The sequence below is a fragment of the Sciurus carolinensis genome, chromosome 8 (genome assembly GCF_902686445.1).
Source record: "Sciurus carolinensis chromosome 8, mSciCar1.2, whole genome shotgun sequence".
Classification (NCBI taxonomy): domain Eukaryota; kingdom Metazoa; phylum Chordata; class Mammalia; order Rodentia; family Sciuridae; genus Sciurus; species Sciurus carolinensis.
Window position 1 is genome coordinate 142,815,996 of NC_062220.1, and position 18,081 is coordinate 142,834,076.

The following is an 18,081-nucleotide window of genomic DNA, read 5'->3' on the forward strand; positions in this document are numbered from 1 at the left end:
CCCTGCACCCGAGGCCCAGCTCTGCCAGCTCCTGCTTCTGTCCGGTCCCTGTCCTGGTGGCCCAACTTTGGGCTTCTCAGAGGGCTGAGCTGTCCTGAGTTGGAGGGCAGGGCCTTGGCCATGCAGCGTGAGCCTGACCTCTGGAGAGCTGGACATGGGGCAGCCACAGGGGAGGTCACCATGTCCAGGTGGCTGAGCCCTGGTGGACACAGCTGCCTTTGGCCAGTTCCAAGCTGCCCTGTGCTGCAGAGCTAGGGCTGGCCACTCTGCCCAGCTGGGGCGTCCTGGCGAGTCAGGGACCTGAGGAGCTGCGAGACCATGCTCTGTGCAGGCAGTGGCCTCAGGTAGGTGGGTGGACTTGGGAGCTCGGCCCCCAGGGCCCCTGCTGGACCAGCAGGTCAGGGCAAGGGTGGACTCAGGCTGGGTGCTGGGGCTCGAGTCTGTCCCTCGTGTATGGTTGGGACAGTCCTGCCCTCCCGGCCTCGGCCCTCACTGGCTAGCTGATGGGCACAACACACTCCTCTTGGGAGCACGAGCCGCCTCCTGTGGAAGGCCACGGTGACCCGCAAGCTCGGCTGTGGCTCTGTGTCCCCGCCCAACCTGGTGGACCTTGTCCACTGCACATTTTCTGCACCAGTGCCTGGCACAGACCACAGGCCTCACGGGTGACCGGCCCTCCTTGTCTCTTCTATGTGGGGGCTGTTCTGATGGTTTCCTGATCTCTGGGGCTGGAAATGGCCATGGGAGTGATGCTGGGCAGGAGGGCGTGTTTGGGTGGCCTCAGCAGCCCATGGCTCCTCACTGCCACCATCTCCCAGCGACACTGGGCTGCTGGCCGGGGGCCCCATGGGAGAACAGTGCTGGGCTGGTTCCTTGGGGGACTGTGGGAGGCGGGTGCTTCCTGGGCAGGCAGAGGCTGGGCCAGGGGGCGGGCAGGCGGGCAGGGCCGCTAGGTGTGGACAGGAGTCTGCTCAGCGTTTCAGAGTGGGCCACCTTGCAGCGCTGAGCAGAGACGGGCAGAGCGCCACCTCCTGTCCCCTGGCCCCTGGGCTGGGAACACTCTAACTAGAAGGCTGGTCCACAGGAACGAGGCCCTTCCACGGGCACCCTGGAGGTGGCCGCAGGGCCTGATGCTGGCCGGCCTCGGCCCTGGGACCCGGTCTGTTGCTTCCTCCCCCGGCCCGTGAGTGCCCGCCCGCCAGCCCACCGGGCTCACGGTCATGGGGATGTTCCAGGCCATGTAGACGTGGGACTTGAAGTCGTCCATCCAGACCTCCGCTGCCCGCAGCGCGTTGCGCTTGGCGTAGTAGTCGATGTCGTTGTTGTAGGGCTTGCGGGTGCGCTCGATGTGCGCCACGCGCGAGCAGGGGAGCACCTCCATGCTGCCGCCACACTGCCACACCTGCGGGAGGCCCAGCTGGCAACAGCCTCCAGGGGAGGGAGCCCAGGGGAGGGAGCCCAGGGGAGGGAGCCCAGGGGAAGGAGCACAGGGGAAGGAGCTCAGGGGGAGGAGCCCAGGGGAGGGAGCACAGGGGAAGGAGCACAGGGGAAGGAGCACAGGGGAAGGAGCCCAGGGGAGGGAGCCCAGGGGAAGGAGCACAGGGGAAGGAGCACAGGGGAAGGAGCCCAGGGGAGGGAGCCCAGGGGAAGGAGCACAGGGAAGGAGCACAGGGGAAGGAGCCCAGGGGAGGGAGCACAGGGGAAGGAGCCCAGGGGAAGGAGCACAGGGGAGGGAGCACAGGGGAAGGAGCCCAGGGGAGGGAGCACAGGGGAGGGAGCACAGGGGAAGGAGCACAGGGGAAGGAGCACAGGGGAAGGAGCACAGGGGAGGGAGCCCAGGGGAAGGAGCCCAGGGGAAGGAGCACAGGGGAGGGAGCCCAGGGGAAGGAGCCCAGGGGAGGGAGCACAGGGGAGGGAGCACAGGGGAAGGAGCCCAGGGGAAGGAGCCCAGGGGAAGGAGCACAGGGGAAGGAGCCCAGGGGAGGGAGCACAGGGGAAGGAGCACAGGGGAAGGAGCACAGGGGAAGGAGCACAGGGGAGGGAGCACAGGGGAAGGAGCACAGGGGAAGGAGCACAGGGGAAGGAGCACAGGGGAAGGAGCCCAGGGGAAGGAGCACAGGGGAAGGAGCACAGGGGAGGGAGCACAGGGGAAGGAGCACAGGGGAAGGAGCACAGGGGAAGGAGCACAGGGGAGGGAGCACAGGGGAGGGAGCCCAGGGGAGGGAGCACAGGGGAAGGAGCACAGGGGAGGGAGCACAGGGGAGGGAGCCCAGGGGAAGGAGCACAGGGGAAGGAGCACAGGGGAAGGAGCACAGGGGAAGGAGCACAGGGGAGGGAGCACAGGGGAGGGAGCACAGGGGAAGGAGCACAGGGGAGGGAGCCCAGGGGAGGGAGCACAGGGGAAGGAGCACAGGGGAAGGAGCACAGGGGAAGGAGCCCAGGGGGAGGAGCACAGGGGAAGGAGCACAGGGGAAGGAGCACAGGGGAAGGAGCCCAGGGGAAGGAGCCCAGGGGAGGAGCCCAGGGGAAGGAGCACAGGGGAAGGAGCACAGGGGAGGGAGCACAGGGGAAGGAGCACAGGGGAGGAGCACAGGGGAAGGAGCACAGGGGAAGGAGCACAGGGGAAGGAGCCCAGGGGAGGGAGCACAGGGGAGGGAGCACAGGGGAAGGAGCACAGGGGAGGGAGCACAGGGGAAGGAGCACAGGGGAAGGAGCCCAGGGGAAGGAGCACAGGGGAAGGAGCACAGGGGAAGGAGCACAGGGGAGGGAGCACAGGGGAGGGAGCACAGGGGAGGGAGCCCAGGGGAAGGAGCACAGGGGAGGGAGCACAGGGGAAGGAGCACAGGGGAGGGAGCACAGGGGAAGGAGCACAGGGGAGGAGCACAGGGGAAGGAGCCCAGGGGAAGGAGCACAGGGGAAGGAGCCCAGGGGAGGGAGCACAGGGGAGGGAGCACAGGGAAGGAGCACAGGGGAGGGAGCACAGGGGAAGGAGCACAGGGGAAGGAGCCCAGGGGAAGGAGCCCAGGGGAAGGAGCACAGGGGAAGGAGCACAGGGGAGGGAGCACAGGGGAAGGAGCACAGGGGAGGGAGCACAGGGGAAGGAGCACAGGGGAAGGAGCACAGGGGAGGGAGCACAGGGGAGGGAGCCCAGGGGAGGAGCCCAGGGGAAGGAGCACAGGGGAGGGAGCACAGGGGAAGGAGCACAGGGGAAGGAGCCCAGGGGAAGGAGCCCAGGGGAAGGAGCACAGGGGAAGGAGCACAGGGGAGGGAGCCCAGGGGAGGAGCCCAGGGGAAGGTGCAGGTGGTCCAGTGTGTCCAGGCCTGGCCGAGGCTGCTCCCTCAGGTCCCCACCCCAGACTCCTCTACACGTTTCTTTGATTCTTTTCACCCCAACGTTACTGCTTCCCTCTCTGTGGCCTCCCCCGCTCTATTGGGGGCTCCGTGCCAGGGATCCCACCGTGCACCCACCTTCCCACCCCAGGAGCCAGAATAACCCTGCGAGTCGCTTAGAAAGAGCCGCCAGCTGTGCCTGCTGAGGCCTTGTCACCCAGGCCATCGCCGCAGTCGGATAGTCCAGTTCCTGCCTCTCTATCCCGAGGACGCCTGCGGCCCCCTCTGCCCCGCCCTGGAATCCGCTTAGCCCACGTTCCTCCTGCCGCACAGGCGCACTCTGGGGCTTGACCTTCAACCGTCCTTGGCTCCGCGTTCTCTGTGCCAGCCAGTCAGCCCCTGGGGCTCATCCGTGCCACCTGCCCTGGGCCCCGGGTGCTGGGCGCCTGTTTTGCTCTGCTCGTGGTGCTTCTGCTGAGAGCAGCCGTCACTCTGCAGGCAGAGGAAGGCATGGGGCCCTCTCCAGCCTGGGCCCTGGGATCCCTGGGAGGACACGGGCCGAGGGGCGGCATTCGCCGTTGGCTGCGTCCCGAAGACTGGACAGCGCTGTCCTGCCTTCAGACTGGACTTAGACATCACCCTGAGCACAAACGGAGGCGGAGACCCGCTGGGTCACGCAGGGGTGCAGCCGGCAGTGCCCCCAGACTCGGCCCCCCAGCTTGAGATGGGAACGGGCACCTAGGGTGAGAGCCCTGGATCCACGGGGAGCGTCCACAGGATCGAGTGGTGGTGGACGCGGGCACACTCCCAGGAGAGAGGAGCACACAGAAGCCCATCCCAGCAGGGCCAGCACTGCGGTGGACACGGACCCCAGGAGACAGAAAGAGAAAAGAAAAGGCCTGAGAGGCGGCCAGGAAGGTCCAGGGCAGAGAGGGCAGAGCCCGCTCATCCAGAGGGGCATGAGGTTAAAGAGGCGGCTGACCAGAGCCGGCGGGTCAGGACAGGTGGGAAGGGCAGGGACAGGGCTGGACGGAGCCCAGGGTGCACGCCTTGCTCCCGGGAACCCGCTGGGGCCCGATGAGTCTGCGGCCTGCGCCTGGGCACAGAGGGCCACCCAGGCAGGTCTCCACGCCCAGGGGACTGCGGGCCACCCAGCGTTGTGAGGTGAAAGGGCTGGTGCTCGGGAACCTGCCCACAGAGGACACGTGCCTGCTGCGTGTCCGGCGCCGTGAGCGCCCACCCCACTGGGCCCTTGAACAGCTCCAGGAGTTCAGTCCCCTGGGAGACAGATGGGGAAACTGAGGCAGGCAGGGAGGGCGGCCTGCAGGCTGACCAGCGGAGGCGGCCTCGGGTGCGAGTCTTGGGGTCTTTGAAGGTGCAGGACCCCCACTCCACAGCCCGAGCCCAGCCGGCTGGCGGGCGGCCTCAGCGGGGACCCCAGCCCCACAGCCCGAGCCCAGCCGGCTGGCGGGCGGCCTCAGCGGGGACCCCAACCCCACAGCCCGAGCCCAGCCGGCTGGCGGGCGGCCTCAGCGGGGACCCCCCACCACACCGCTGGCAGGGGCTGTGCCTTCCCTCGTCAGCCCCGCGGTGCCATCAGGCACCAACCCTGTGACCAGAATGTGCCCCTCCTGCAAGTGGCCTTCAGCCCAACCACAGGCAGAGAGAAACCCCTGCTGTGCCCAGGAACCCGGGGGGCCTCAGGACCTCCAGGGCAGGACCCCGCTGTGCCTCGGGAGGCTGGCCTCACCACCAGGCCCTCGCCTCCTGTCAGGAGAGTGGGAACCCCCAAGGCTAATGCGCCCCTCCCAGGGCATCTGGAAGCCAGCAGTGGCCCTCGGGGTGGCAGCAGGGCCGTCCGTCACCCCGAGCAGCCCCCACGCTTCGCAGCGGAGAAGCAGGGAGCTCCAACTCTGCTTGTGGACGGCCTCCCCGCCGGGCTCACCACCGAATTCTGTCTTGACCTTCATTAAACCTAACGACACGACAGATCCATTTCCCCCTAATTGGCTCAAGGACTCCCCTCATTAGGGGACGAGCTGCCGGCCTTTCTGCAGTCACAGGAATGTAAATCGGCGAGACGCAGAATTACTCTAATTGGGCTGAGATGATCCGAGAGGCCTCTTAACACGGGTCCAGCGGTGAGTGCGAGGGAGCGCTGTGCAGGGAGGAGGCCCAGGCACTGAGCTCCTGCCCCAGCGCTTTGCAGGGACCCCTCTTCCAGGACGGCTCCCTTCCTGGTTCACGGACTGTACTGTGCACCCTGGCCGGCCCCAGGGAAGCGTGCGGGCAGAGGACGCAAGATAAAATCAGGAAACGCATGCAGCTGTGACGCAGGTTCCTGGGGACACAGTGGGGCCACGGTGCTGTGCTGGGCAAGGCAGGGTCCAGGGCGGGGTCCAGGGCGGGGTCCAGGGAGGCGTCAAGGGAGGGGTCCAAGGTGGGGTCCAAGGTGGGGTCCAGGGTGGGGTCCAGGGCGGGGTCCAGGGTGGGGTCCAGGGCGGGGTCCAGGGTGGGGTCCAGGGCAGGGTCCAGGGTGGGGTCCAGGGTGGGGTCCAAGGCAGGGTCCTGGGTGGGGTCCAGGGTGGGGTCCAGGGCGGGGTCCAGGGTGGGGTCCAGGGCGGGGTCCAGGGTGGGGTCCAGGGAGGGGTCCAGGGCGGGGTCCAGGGTGGGGTCCAGGGCGGGGTCCAGGGTGGGGTCCAGGGTGGGGTCCAGGGCGGGGTCCAAGGCGGGGTCCTGGGTGGGGTCCAGGGTGGGGTCCAGGGCAGGGTCCAGGGTGGGGTCCAGAGCAGGGTCCAGGGTGGGGTCCAGGGCGGGGTCCAGGGGGGGGTCCAGGGTGGGGTCCAAGGCGGGGTCCTGGGTGGGGTCCAGGGCAGGGTCCAGGGCGGGGTCCAGGGAGGGGTCCAAGGTGGGGTCCAGGGAGGGGTCCAGGGTGGAGTCCAGGGCAGGGTCCAGGGTAGGGTCCAGGGAGGGGTCCAGGGTGGGGTCCAGGGCAGGGTCCAGGCGGGGTCCAGGGAGGGGTCCAAGGTGGAGTCCAGGGAGGGGTCCAGGGTGGAGTCCAGGGCAGGGTCCAGGGTAGGGTCCAGGGAGGGGTCCAGGGTGGGGTCCAGGGCAGGGTCCAGGGCGGGGTCCAGGGAGGGGTCCAGGGTGGGGTCCAGGGCAGGGTCCAGGGTGGTCCAGGTCTGGGTCCAGGTTGGAGTCCAGGGCAGGGTCCAGGGTGGGGGTCCAGGGCAGGGTCCAGGGCAGATCCAGAAGGCACCTGAACAAAGTGGAGGGGGCCGGCAGGGAGGCCCAAGTCGGTGGCCACCGTCCCCCACTGACTGGTGGCACCAGAGGATTGGAGCCCTCTGCTGCCCAAGCTGCCCATCCTGGGGCCCCCCTAGGCCACCAGCCCACAGGCACAAACAAGCCAGCAGGCACAGGGCCGGGCAGCTCTGGGCACGCAGAGCGTGGCGCGGTGCCAGCAGAGCCCTGGCCCCGGGTGCCTCTCCTGCAGGCGGGGCCTGGGGAGGAGGCCGGCCGCCCACCGCGCGGCAGCCTGGCGTGGCACGTGCACGGGCAGGCGGGAGGAGGAGCAGGAGCCTGGCGGGACCTGGTGCTGTGGCTCTGGGAGACACTGAGCGGGACCCGCAGCAGGTGAGCAGCGAGTTCCCCGGAAGCCAGCGGAGCCCAAGGCCCAGGCGGAAGTGATGGGGCCGGCCGCCCGCTCTCCTGGAATGCTCTCCCTGGGAGCCAGGCTGCCCCTGGGCAGCAGGAGGACCCAGCAGAGCCCAGGCAACCTCCGTCCCCGCCAGTCTCAAGGAGTGAGTGACGCCCCTGCACCCGTCCCACCCGCCTCGCACAGCAGAACCTGGTGGGGCCCGCCAGGCTCCGGTCCCTGGGGCTCAGGGTGCGCCATCGCCAGCAGCTGGGCTCCGGATGTTGCAGAGCTATTGAGGCCAGCAGGCGGGCAGGGAGGTAGTGGGCAGTGCTGTCCAGAGCACCACGTGCCCCTCACCCTATGCCCTGCTGAGGCCTCGCCTGATGTTGGAGGGACTCAGTCGGTTTCCACAACTTGCCCCAAAACAAACAGCAGGGGGCAGACCAGGCTTTGCATTGTCAAGGGGGAAAGAAGGAGTGAGCGGTCAGAGGCCAGGGATGAATCTGGTCCCATTCCCACGCTTCCCCCTGGGGCTGCCACAGCAGGCAGGGGCTGGGGAGGTCCTGCCCTGTCCCCTGCCACAGCCACCACTAGGACCAGGTCCAGTCTCTGACCACTGTCCCTCAGGACAAGGCCAACTGGGTCCCTGGCATAGAGCTCAAGGTTAGACAGGCCCTTCGATCTGACTGAAGGTCAGCCTCTCCCTAGCACTGACCTCAGCCTCAGGGGTCACAGCCAGGGCAGCAGGGCAGCCATCCTCAGGGCTGGTGGGCAGTGGGGACAGCCTGGAAGGTCAGAGAACAGCTCACGCTGGGACCCGACAGGGAGTGTGTCGTAAATCACAGCTGCTTAATATTAAACAATGTGCCTGGAGAACAACCTCGCTTGGAGAAGCTCGCTGAGATAAATCCCAGCCGGTTAGAAGACCGCATTCTCAGGGAGCGTCGTCCTGCGGGGCAGGACCTCTGGGGCCATGCAGGCACTGAGTGGAACCATCAGGTGCCTTCATGGGGCCACAGGTCACTCTGGTCCTCCTCCTCCTGACCCAGCCAGCAGGCCTCTGTCTGCCCACCCCACTGCAGGATCCACCCCACTGCAGGACCCCCTCACTACAGGATCCACCCCACTGCAGGATCCACACCACTGCAGGACCCCCTCACTGCAGGATCCACCCCACTGCAGGATCCCCTCACTGCAGGACCCCCTCACTGCAGGATCCACCCCCTGCAGGATCCCCTCACTGCAGGATCCACCCCACTGCACTGCAGGACCCCCTCACTGCAGGATCCACCCCACTGCAGGACCCCCTCCCTGCAGGATCCACCCCACTGCAGGACCCCCTCACTGCAGGATCCACCCCACTGCAGGACCCCCTCACTGCAGGATCCACCCCACTGCAGGACCCCCTCACTGCAGGATCCACCCCACTGCAGGATCCCCTCACTGCAGGACCCCCTCACTGCAGGATCCACCCCACTGCAGGATCCCCTCACTGCAGGATCCACCCCACTGCAGGACCCCCTCACTGCAGGATCCACCCCACTGCAGGATCCCCTCACTGCAGGACCCCCTCACTGCAGGATCCACCCCACTGCAGGACCCCCTCACTGCAGGATCCACCCCACTGCAGGACCCCCTCACTGCAGGATCCACCCCACTGCAGGATCCACACCACTGCAGGACCCCCTCACTGCAGGATCCACCCCACTGCAGGATCCACCCCACTGCAGGATCCACACCACTGCAGCACTCCCGGGCATTTCAGTGCCCACAAAACTCACATGGCCAGTCTGCCTGGTGGACCAGGAGAGTTCCTCCTTGCCGAGGGCTCACTGCCTTCCTGTCCTACTGACCTGCAGAGCTCTCCAGAAGGACCAGCATTCCCACCAATCGTCCTCAGGCCCAAGCGGCCAGGGGGAGGGAGAACGTGCCTGCCTCTCTGCCCACCTCAGGCTTTGCCGGGGTCTGGGGCACCTCAGGATGCCCTGCCCCAGTGCCTATGTGGCAACACGAGGGGACCAGTGCCTCCCTTGCCCACCCCAGCTTCCCATCCAAACAAGAGAGGGAACCCTGTTCCCCAAACCCAGCTCTTGAGATCTTGAGTGTGGCCCCCTCGGGGAAGCAGAGCTTGGACCTCCGGACAGAACCGGGTCCTGTCGGCTTTCCTCCCGACAGGGGCAGGTCTCTCGTCTGACTCTCCAGTCCTTCTACTCGTTATCAGAGTCCATGCCAGCTGCCGGGCTGCCCAGGGGCTCCCCTTTCCTCCCCGGCTTCCTGTCAGAACTGCCAAGGAAAGTTGGCATCTTTAAGAATCTGCCAGACTAAGCACCTGGTTCTGTTTCTAAAACATGCCACTGAGGATGACTCTGAATTTGTGATCTAAACTGGACAAGAGACCCTACTGCACGTGCAGACAGTCCTGAAGTGCTTACGGGGCTCGAGATCCGGCGTGACCTCAATTTACTAGACACGCTGGGACCGTCAGGTGCTGGCGGCTCGTAGGACATCAGGCACTCCAGGGGTTTAAAAAGAAGGGAAAGCATGTTTCATTTGTGAGCATCGCTCTTAAAAGGGTCAAAGGACTAACTGCCGGCAGCGGCAGAACAGTGTGTCTAATGGCGTCTGACCGGCTCCCCGAGTTCGCGGAACATCCATCAGACCAGAGCGGCCGGCGAGTCCCGTTTCACTAGATTTATAAACAGAATGTGATCTTCAAATTCAACTTACAGTGAACAGGCTTTGAAAGTTGAGTGAACTGTACATAGAAGCTTAAATCCAGGCCGTAAGTAATCTTTTCTGTGAGTAGAAGCCTCACACTTAAGGAAGCCCCGGACCCCAGGTAAGAACTAGAGTGAAATCCAGGACCGCCTGGGACCCCGCCCACGGCTGCGTCCACGCACAGGCCCCTCGGCGTTGGCTAAGACCTGGGCGAGGTCACCGTGGTCCCATGTCGGGCTGGGCAGCAGCCCAAGCTAGCCGTGGGGACACTGGGGGCCTCACGCTTCAGATAGAACCGGTGAGGCTGGACGGTGGCTGGTGGACGGCGTGTGGCCTGGACGCGCAGCTCAGGGTCCACGCTCCCTGCCCCCCACACAAAGCTGGAGGGCAGAGGCGGCAGCATCAGGACTGGTGTGGCCAGGAGGCCGGGCTCGCAGGACTCCTGGTGGAGGCTGCCTGCCGACCCTCCTTCCTGCGGGCCAGGGTTGGGTGCCATGATAAGCAGAGCCCCCAGAGTGGGCAGAACCGGACACCAGGGTGGTCGACCAAGGTCCCCGTGGCAGTGACTGCACCGTCCGGCACGCTGTCCCAAGGCCCAGGCACCTCCACAGCTGACCGTGACACCAGCTGGCCAGGCCTTGCCAGGTGTCCTGTGGGTGGTGGACGTGGGAGTCAATGGCGTCAGCAGCTTCCACCTCCTGAGCCCAGCAAAGCCCCGGCTGCGACAGACGCCCGGCCCACCTGCCTCCAGACTGGAGGCCCACACACAGGTCAGCTGGTCATGGCCCTCCCGGAACCTCCTCGCCAGCCCTGCAGTCTCCCCGGGGCCCTCCTGTACCCGCCCCTCGCTTCCACCTCCAGGGCAGCAGCTCAGACCCGCCTGGGCCACACACCGGCTGGGGTGGCCCTCTGCTCTTGCCTGGACGCCCGCCCTGGCTCCAGGCTGTGCAGAGGGGAGACCACCTAGCGGCCATGACAGGGACGCTGCGGAGGACCCTCCACGTGCCCTCTGCACATGCGGCCCTGGCAGGCTCGGCTCAGGGTGGTGAGTGCCCGGGGCTCAGAGTGACTTTCCAGGGACAGGCACCTGCCCCTGCTGCCCGCCTGCGCCTGGTTTTCCTGAGCCGAGTGCAAAGCGTGGAGACCACCCACCCCCACCCGACATCCGGGTGCGACTCTCCGGCCTGGCACGTTGCAGCCAGGCTTGGCCTGACTTCCAGCGTCTGGGACCTCGGCCTGCGGGGCAGGGGGCGGGGGCAGGGGGTCCTCAGAGCAAACAGGGACCTGATAGGCAGGGAGGGAGGCGGGCAGCGCTAAATCTACCTCCCCCAGGAAGGCGCACACAGGAGCACCGCAGGCAGGGTTGTCCCTGAGCCACGTCCTGAGAACCCCAGCATTGGGCGGGGCCTGGGGGGCAGGGCAGGCACCTTGGGCCTCACGGGCTTTCTTACTTGGAAGAAAATAAAGGCTCTGACAAGTCCTGCAGGGGAGGGATTTCCCAACTGGCTCTGCCCAGGAGGCTCCGTGCTCTGGAAGACCACCTGGCACGCCCCAGAGAGAGTGCCAACAGTTTCACCACCTTCCGCTGCTGGAAAGACCTGCTTCTAACCTTCCTGCACATCCTTCCTTACGGGGATCACGAAGAGCTGGGACACGGCTGCTTCCGGAAGGCTCCTCCTCCTCCTCCCTCCTCCTCCTTCCTCCTCTCCTCTAGGACTTCTCCTCCTCCTCCCTCCTCTCCTCTAGGGCTCCTCCTCCTCCTCCCTCCTCTCCTCTAGGGCTCCTCCTCCTCCTTCCTCCTCTCCTCTAGGGCTTCTCCTCCTCCTCCCTCCTCTCCTCTAGGGCTTCTCCTCCTCCTCTCTCCTCTCCTCTAGGGCTTTTCCTCCTCCTCCTCCCTCCTCTCCTCTAGGGCTCCTCCTCCTCCTCCTTCCTCCTCTCCTCTAGGACTTCTCCGCCTCCTCCCTCCTCTCCTCTAGGGCTCCTCCTCCTCCTTCCTCCTCTCCTCTAGGGCTCCTCCGCCTCCCCCTCGCCTCCGCTCCTCTAGGACTTCTCCTCCTCTCCTCCCTCCTCTCCTCTAGGGCTTCTCCTCCTCCTCCTCCGCCTCTCCTCTAGGCTTCGTCCTCCTCCTCCTCCCTCCTCTCCTCTAGACTTCTCCGCCTCCTCCCTCCTCTCCTCTCGGCTCATCTCCTCCTCCTCCCTCCTCTCCTCTAGGGCTCCCATCCTCCTCCTCCTCTCCTCTAGGTCTTCTCCTCATCTCCTCCCTCCTCTCCTCTAGGTCTTCTCCTCCTCCTCCTCCCTCCTCTCCTCTAGGACTTCTCCGCCTCGCCTCCTCTCCTCTAGGGCTCCCTCATCTCCCCTCCCTCCTCTCCTCTAGGGCCTCCTCCTCCTCCTCCTCCTTCTCCTCTAGGGCCTCCTCCTCCTCCTCCTCCCTCCTCTCCTCTAGGACTTCTCCTCCTCCTCCTCCCTCCTCTCCTCTAGGGCCTTCTCCTTTCTTCCTCCTCCTCCTCCTCTCCTCTAGGTCTTCTCCTCCTCCTCCTCCCTCCTCTCCTCTAGGACTTCTCCGCCTCCTCCCTCCTCTCCTCTAGGGCTCCTCATCCTCCTCCTCCCTCCTCTCCTCTAGGGCTCCTCATCCTCCTCCCTCCTCTCCTCTAGGGCTTCTCCTCCTCCTCCTCCCTCCTCTCCTCTAGGGCTCCTCCTCCTCCTCCCTCCTCTCCTCTAGGGCTCCTCCTCCTCCCTCCTCTCCTCTAGGACTTCTCCGCCTCCTCCCTCCTCTCCTCTAGGGCTCCTCCTCCTCCTCCCTCCTCTCCTCTAGGGCTCCTCCTCCTCCTCCTCCCTCCTCTCCTCTAGGCTCCTCCTCCTCCTCCCTCCTCTCCTCTAGGGCTCCTCCTCCTCCTCCTCCCTCCTCTCCTCTAGGGCTCCTCCTCCTCCTCCCTCCTCTCCTCTAGGGCTCCTCCTCCTCCTCCTCCCTCCTCTCCTCTAGGGCTCCTCCTCCTCCTCCCTCCTCTCCTCTAGTGCTCCTCCTCCTCCTCCCTCCTCTCCTCTAGGGCTCCTCCTCTTCCTCCCTCCTCTCCTCTAGGACTTCTCCTCCTCCTCCTCTCTCCTCTCCTCTAGGGCTCCTCCTCCTCCTCTCTCCTCTCCTCTAGGACTTCTCCTCCTCCTCCTCCTCCTCCTCTCCTCTAGGGCTCCTCATCCTCCTCCCTCCTCTCCTCTAGGGCTCCTCATCCTCCTCCCTCCTCTCCTCTAGGGCTCCTCCTCCTCCTCCCTCCTCTCCTCTAGGGCTTCTCCTCCTCCTCCTCCCTCCTCTCCTCTAGGGCTCCTCCTCCTCCTCCCTCCTCTCCTCTAGGGCTCCTCATCCTCCTCCTCCCTCCTCTCCTCTAGGACTTCTCCGCCTCCTCCCTCCTCTCCTCTAGGGCTTCTCCTCCTCCTCCCTCCTCTCCTCTAGGGCTTCTCCTCCTCCTCCCTCCTCTCCTCTAGGACTTCTCCTCCTCCTCCTCCTCTCTCCTCTCCTCTAGGGCTCCTCCTCTCTCCTCTCCTCTAGGGCTCCTCCTGCTTCTCCCTCTCCTCTAGGGCTCCTCCTTCTCCTCGCTCCTCTCCTCTAGGGCTCCTCCTCCTCCTCTTTCCTCTCCTCTAGGGCTTCTCCTCCTCCTCCTCTTTCCTCTAGGGCTTCTTCTCCTCCTCCCTCCTCTCCCCTAGGGCTCCTGCTCCTCCCTCCTCTCCTCTAGGGTTCCTGCTCCTCCTTCCTCTCCTCTAGGGCTCCTCCCTCCTCTCCTCTAGGGCTCCTGCTCCTCCCTCCTCTCCCCTAGAGCTCCTCCTCCTCTCTCCTTCCTCCCCTTTTCAAGAGCTCCTCCTCCTTGCACTCCTCCATTCTCCCTGCTGCATCTCCATCTGGGCACCATCGCTGCAGAAGCAGCTGCCTCAAGGTCAACCCCTCCCTTCAGAATGGCCCAGTGGCTGTCCACGCCGGCAGAGCACATTCCCGTGGGCCCACGCATAGGTCCCCTGTGCTGTTCCACTGAGTCTGGGGTCCGATGGGCTCCGCGTTCTAGGGCTGGGACACGCTGCCGCTGGCCTTTTGCCTTGCTCTTCTCTCACCTCCACGCTGGCCGTTGTGCAGCTTTGCCCTCCATAAAAACTCCAGCATCAGCTTGTCAGAGCCTGCAGAAAGGCCTGCTGGGTTCCATCGGGAGTGTGCTGGCGCTATGGGTCAACGGTGGCGCAGGCTGACGTGCTAGCCACACGGACCCCTGCAGTCCATGAACATGGTATATCTACTTATTTAATTCTTTAAAAGTTCTTTCAGTGGTGTTTTAAAAATCCATCACAGCATGGTCAACACCTGGAGAGAGAACCGACTCGACACTGGACGCTGTTTCGGCCCCAGTCTTTCATCTGCCTGTCCCTCTGGAGTTGGTTCCTCCTGCTCTCCACGTGGTGGAAAGTTGGGTTCTCCACGCCCTTGGCCAGCTCATTCCTGTTCGCAGGGAGAGATGGCCTCGGGTGCCCTGCACGTGGCCACGGAAGACTCGCAGGGGAGGCAGGCTTCCACCCGATCCTCTGTACTCCCCTTGGGGGTGGGCTCCTCACTGGCCTCCTTGACTCTGCCTACTGTTCGCTTTCTACACAGTGGCAAGCGGCACCCCTTTAACTAAAAATCATGAATCATCCCCTGGCTTGAAACCCTCAGGTCTCTCCAGGACGGCTAGAACAGTGCCTGAGTCACCACCCGGACTGCCCACCCGTAAGGACCCAGCCTCGCCCACGTCTCTGCCTCTCCGTCCTTTTCATCCTCTCCTGGCACGTCGGTCCTACTTCCTGGACACTCAGTGGGCATCTCTCAGACCACCCATGACCGCTCTGTCCTCAACACGAGCTTCCCTCATCCCCTTGGTCCCCCAGGCCCCATGTCCTCTGGACCTCTGGCCTTGGTCGGCAGTGGGTGGAGCTGCTTCTGACTGACAGTGGGCCACCGATCACCTGGTCAGCAGGTGCCACAGGACACACGGCCCCACCCACAACAGAAAAGGACCACCGGCAATAGGACCCTGGGTCCATGGGTGACGTGTCTGCAGCATGCACAGTGGGGACACCTCTTCTTGCTCCCCGATGCTTGGCCCCTCTGGGAGGACCTGGGGCCCGATCTGGAAGGTGCTTCCCTGTCTGGCTGCTGGCTGGGGCCTCAGCCCCTGGACAGCCCCACTCACTCCCTCCTGCTCGGCTCTCCACAGACATGGGCTCCAGGCTCAGACTGCCTCGTGTCCACTCTACTCGGTGGGTGACCAGACCCAACCTCCGGAGAGAGGACCGTCCATGCCACAGGGTAAGTGGGGCACATGGGACTCACGTGGGTGGCAGCTGCCATGGGAAGTGCTGTCTGCTGAGGTGCAGGCAGGAGCCAGTCTCCCTGGCTGGCGCCTTCCTTGGTGGAGCCGGGTGGGGCCGCGGGCTCCAGGCCCTGGCGGGTGTGTGAACCCGTACACTCCAGCTCACGGTGCGCCGGGCCCCCAGGCCCACGGGGCCAGCTCCCCGCCCATCTGTCCACGTGTCCACTGCAGGCCCCGCAGGAGGGAGCTTCCCTTCTCTGCCCAGCTTTCCTCTGGATGCTGGCGGGTGGTGTTTCCAGCCTGGCCACTGCACCCGCTCAGCCTCCTGTCTTGCAGGCCCTTCTCCACACATCCAAGGGCTGCCGGGTTTTGAGGCTCCGCTCACAGGAGGGTTTGGGAGCGGCTCTCTGTGGCTGGAGGCCTGTCTCTCTGCCGTTGGGCCCGGCCAACTGGGCAGGGCCACCCCGAGACTCAGGCGCTCCAGGCTCCGGGCTGCGGAGGGGCCAGCACAGCCTCAGCTCCCTGGCTGCCCTACCCCACCTGGAGTGGCCTCGGGTGTGTCCCTGGCTCCACGGCCCTGGGTCCTCGGGAGACCGCTGGGCCAGGGACACGGGGAAGGTCCTGCGTGTCCAGGCCTGGGCCGGCCGAGGGCCACACCTGGGGCTGCTCCAGCCACGTCTTTGGCACTGGCACCAGTTGGGCACGGCTGCCCCTGGGCCAGGGCTGGAGGCCCTCTGCGTCTCCACAGGGACACGGGCAGATTCCAGCCTCGTCTCCTCCGTCCTGGGTGCTGCTGCCCGTCCCACCTAGGCAGCCGCACGTGGCCTCCAGGTCCAGAGCTGCGGGGCCTGGGGTCCTGTGCACTCCCACGTCCCCCATCTCAGGCGGCACCTGGACTCTTCCAGCTGCTCAGGCCCAGCACCACGCGGCTGCCACCCCTCCCTGGGCAAGTGCCACGGGCCTCCTTCCCAGGCACCCAGGGCTTCAGGATCTGGCCTCCGCCTCCTGCCTGAGGCCCACCTCCCTCCCGGATTCCTCTCCCTGCTGCCCTTGGCCCCAGTCCTATCCTTTACCCCTGGAGCGACCCCACCTGGAGCCTCCTGCTCCCACCCACTGGGGCTCACGGCCACAGCCCCATGGCCTCCACGCCAGCCTCTGCCTCCCCGCGGTCTCCTTGCCTGCCACTCGCTCGCCTGGAGCTCCCCCGTCTTGCGCAGCCCCGGCTGGGCCAGGCCTCCCCTGCCCGCCTCATTCCTCTCCCCCTGCCTAGTCGCACTCCGTTCCTCCTTATTGCCCCTCCCTGGAAGCCCAGCGGGACCGCAGAGTCCACCCGAGCTGTTCCCCTGGACTGCGGGCCCAGCCCTGGCGCTCAGCACCGCCATGGTGCCCGGGCCCGGGTGGGGCTGCACATCTGGGCTCTGAGATCCCGGAAGTCGACCGAAGCGCCTCGCTGGGTCCTGAGGAGCCGGGTCCCCAGGCCCCGCCCCGGCCCCGCCCCGGCCCCGCCCCCGTCCTGACCGCGCCCCCGGCCCCGCCCCGTCCTGACCGCGCCCCCGGCCCCGCCCCCGTCCTGACCGCGCCCCGGCCCCGCCCCGTCCTGACCGCGCCCCGGCCCCGCCCCATCCTGACCGCGCCCCGGCCCCGCCCCCGTCCTGACCGCGCCCCGGCCCCGCCCCCGTCCTGACCGCGCCCCCGGCCCCGCCCCGTCCTGACCGCGCCCCGGCCCCGCCCCGTCCTGACCGCGCCCCGGCCCCGCCCCCGTCCTGACCGCGCCCCGGCCCCGCCCCATCCTGACCGCGCCCCGGCCCCGCCCCCGTCCTGACCGCGCCGCCGGCGGCTCCCCAAGGCTGTTCCGCTGCGGGACACGGGCACCCGGCTATTGAGGGCGCGCTTCCTTACGGACCCTCCCGGCTCGCTCGCGGCCAACCCTCTGCACCACGAACGGCCTGCGAACCGGACCCTCGGCTCGTCTTCTGCCGCGGTGCGCACGGGCAGAATTCCGGCTCTTTCTAGAACGATTCGCAGTGAGGGCATCCTGGCCGCCCCGCGCCCACCCGAGGCCTCGCAGGCCCTCGGAGGAACCTGGCGCCCGCATTCACTCACCCTCATCCCCAGCTCGATGTTCTCCGCACCGTACACCTCCATGCCCGGGTCCAGCAGGCCGATGTCCCCGAAGTACTCGCGGTCCACCACGAAGGAGCAGCCGATCATGGCGGGGGTCCTGTGGACGCAGCCAGCCATGAGAAGGGGCCAGCGCAGGCAGGGACGCCGGCCTCTAGCATCTGGCTCTTCTGATGGCGGAGCCGCGGGCCCTGAGCATGGGCGGCGGGAGGGCAAGTCCCTGCATTCCCCAGAGCCCAGAGGAACACCCAGCACAGAGCACGGTCCAAACGTCCCCGTGTAACTTGACAGGTGACAAAGAGCAGCGTGGGGGGACTGAAGAATGACCCACCTGCCCAGTGAGCTGTGTGGCTGCCTTGAACGCCCTCAAGAGAGTCGCTTAACCTACCTGCTTCAGGGTCTCATCCTGTGTATAGTTATCAGGTGCCGCAACGGGCAGTTGTGCACACCGTGCACTGCTCAACTCCGTGGACCCTGGCTGGTAGCAGACTCTGAGGGATACACCTCGGAGTTGTGGAGAGGACCCAGCTCCAGGCAACAGGCTGCTGACTGCTCTATTATTTCTGTAATAATTCAGCTTACAGCTACGGATTTTTAAAATGGCAGCAAATGCAGCCTTGTGCCCCGTCTGGATGTGCTGGTATCGGGCAGCAGTGAAGCCTTCCGGCTGCGGAGGGGGCCGAGGCCCTTCGTGCCTCCTTGGGACACAGAGCCCAGGCTGCTGGAGCCCCCTGCGCCTCCACGGGCATCGAGTCTCCCCCATAAAAACAGTGACATGGTCTCGGCGGGAACAGGAGCAGCTTGCCGCAGTGGCCGCGAAGTCCGAGGCCGTCACTGCCCTGCTGCTGTCCGAGGCAGCAGGGTGTCAGGAAGCGCCTGTCCTTTTATTGTGCGAAGAGCCGGCTCGTCCTGCCACTGGCGCGTGGTCCCCAGTTCAGGCCAGGAAACCTC

At 66.1% G+C, this 18,081-nt stretch overlaps 1 protein-coding gene across 2 annotated transcripts in view; it reads right to left on the reverse strand.

Moving 5' to 3' along the window:
- The window catches only part of Galnt9 (polypeptide N-acetylgalactosaminyltransferase 9), a 71,017-nt gene that overhangs the window by 6,863 nt on the left and 46,073 nt on the right, over positions 1-18,081 (reverse strand). For both annotated transcript variants that reach the window (XM_047562290.1, XM_047562289.1), the window contains exons 6-7: positions 17,113-17,230; positions 1,217-1,402 (exon numbers count right to left, since the gene is read on the reverse strand). In XM_047562290.1, coding sequence (XP_047418246.1) covers positions 1,217-1,402; positions 17,113-17,230 — 304 coding nt within the window. The remainder of the gene's footprint in view (positions 1-1,216; positions 1,403-17,112; positions 17,231-18,081) is intronic.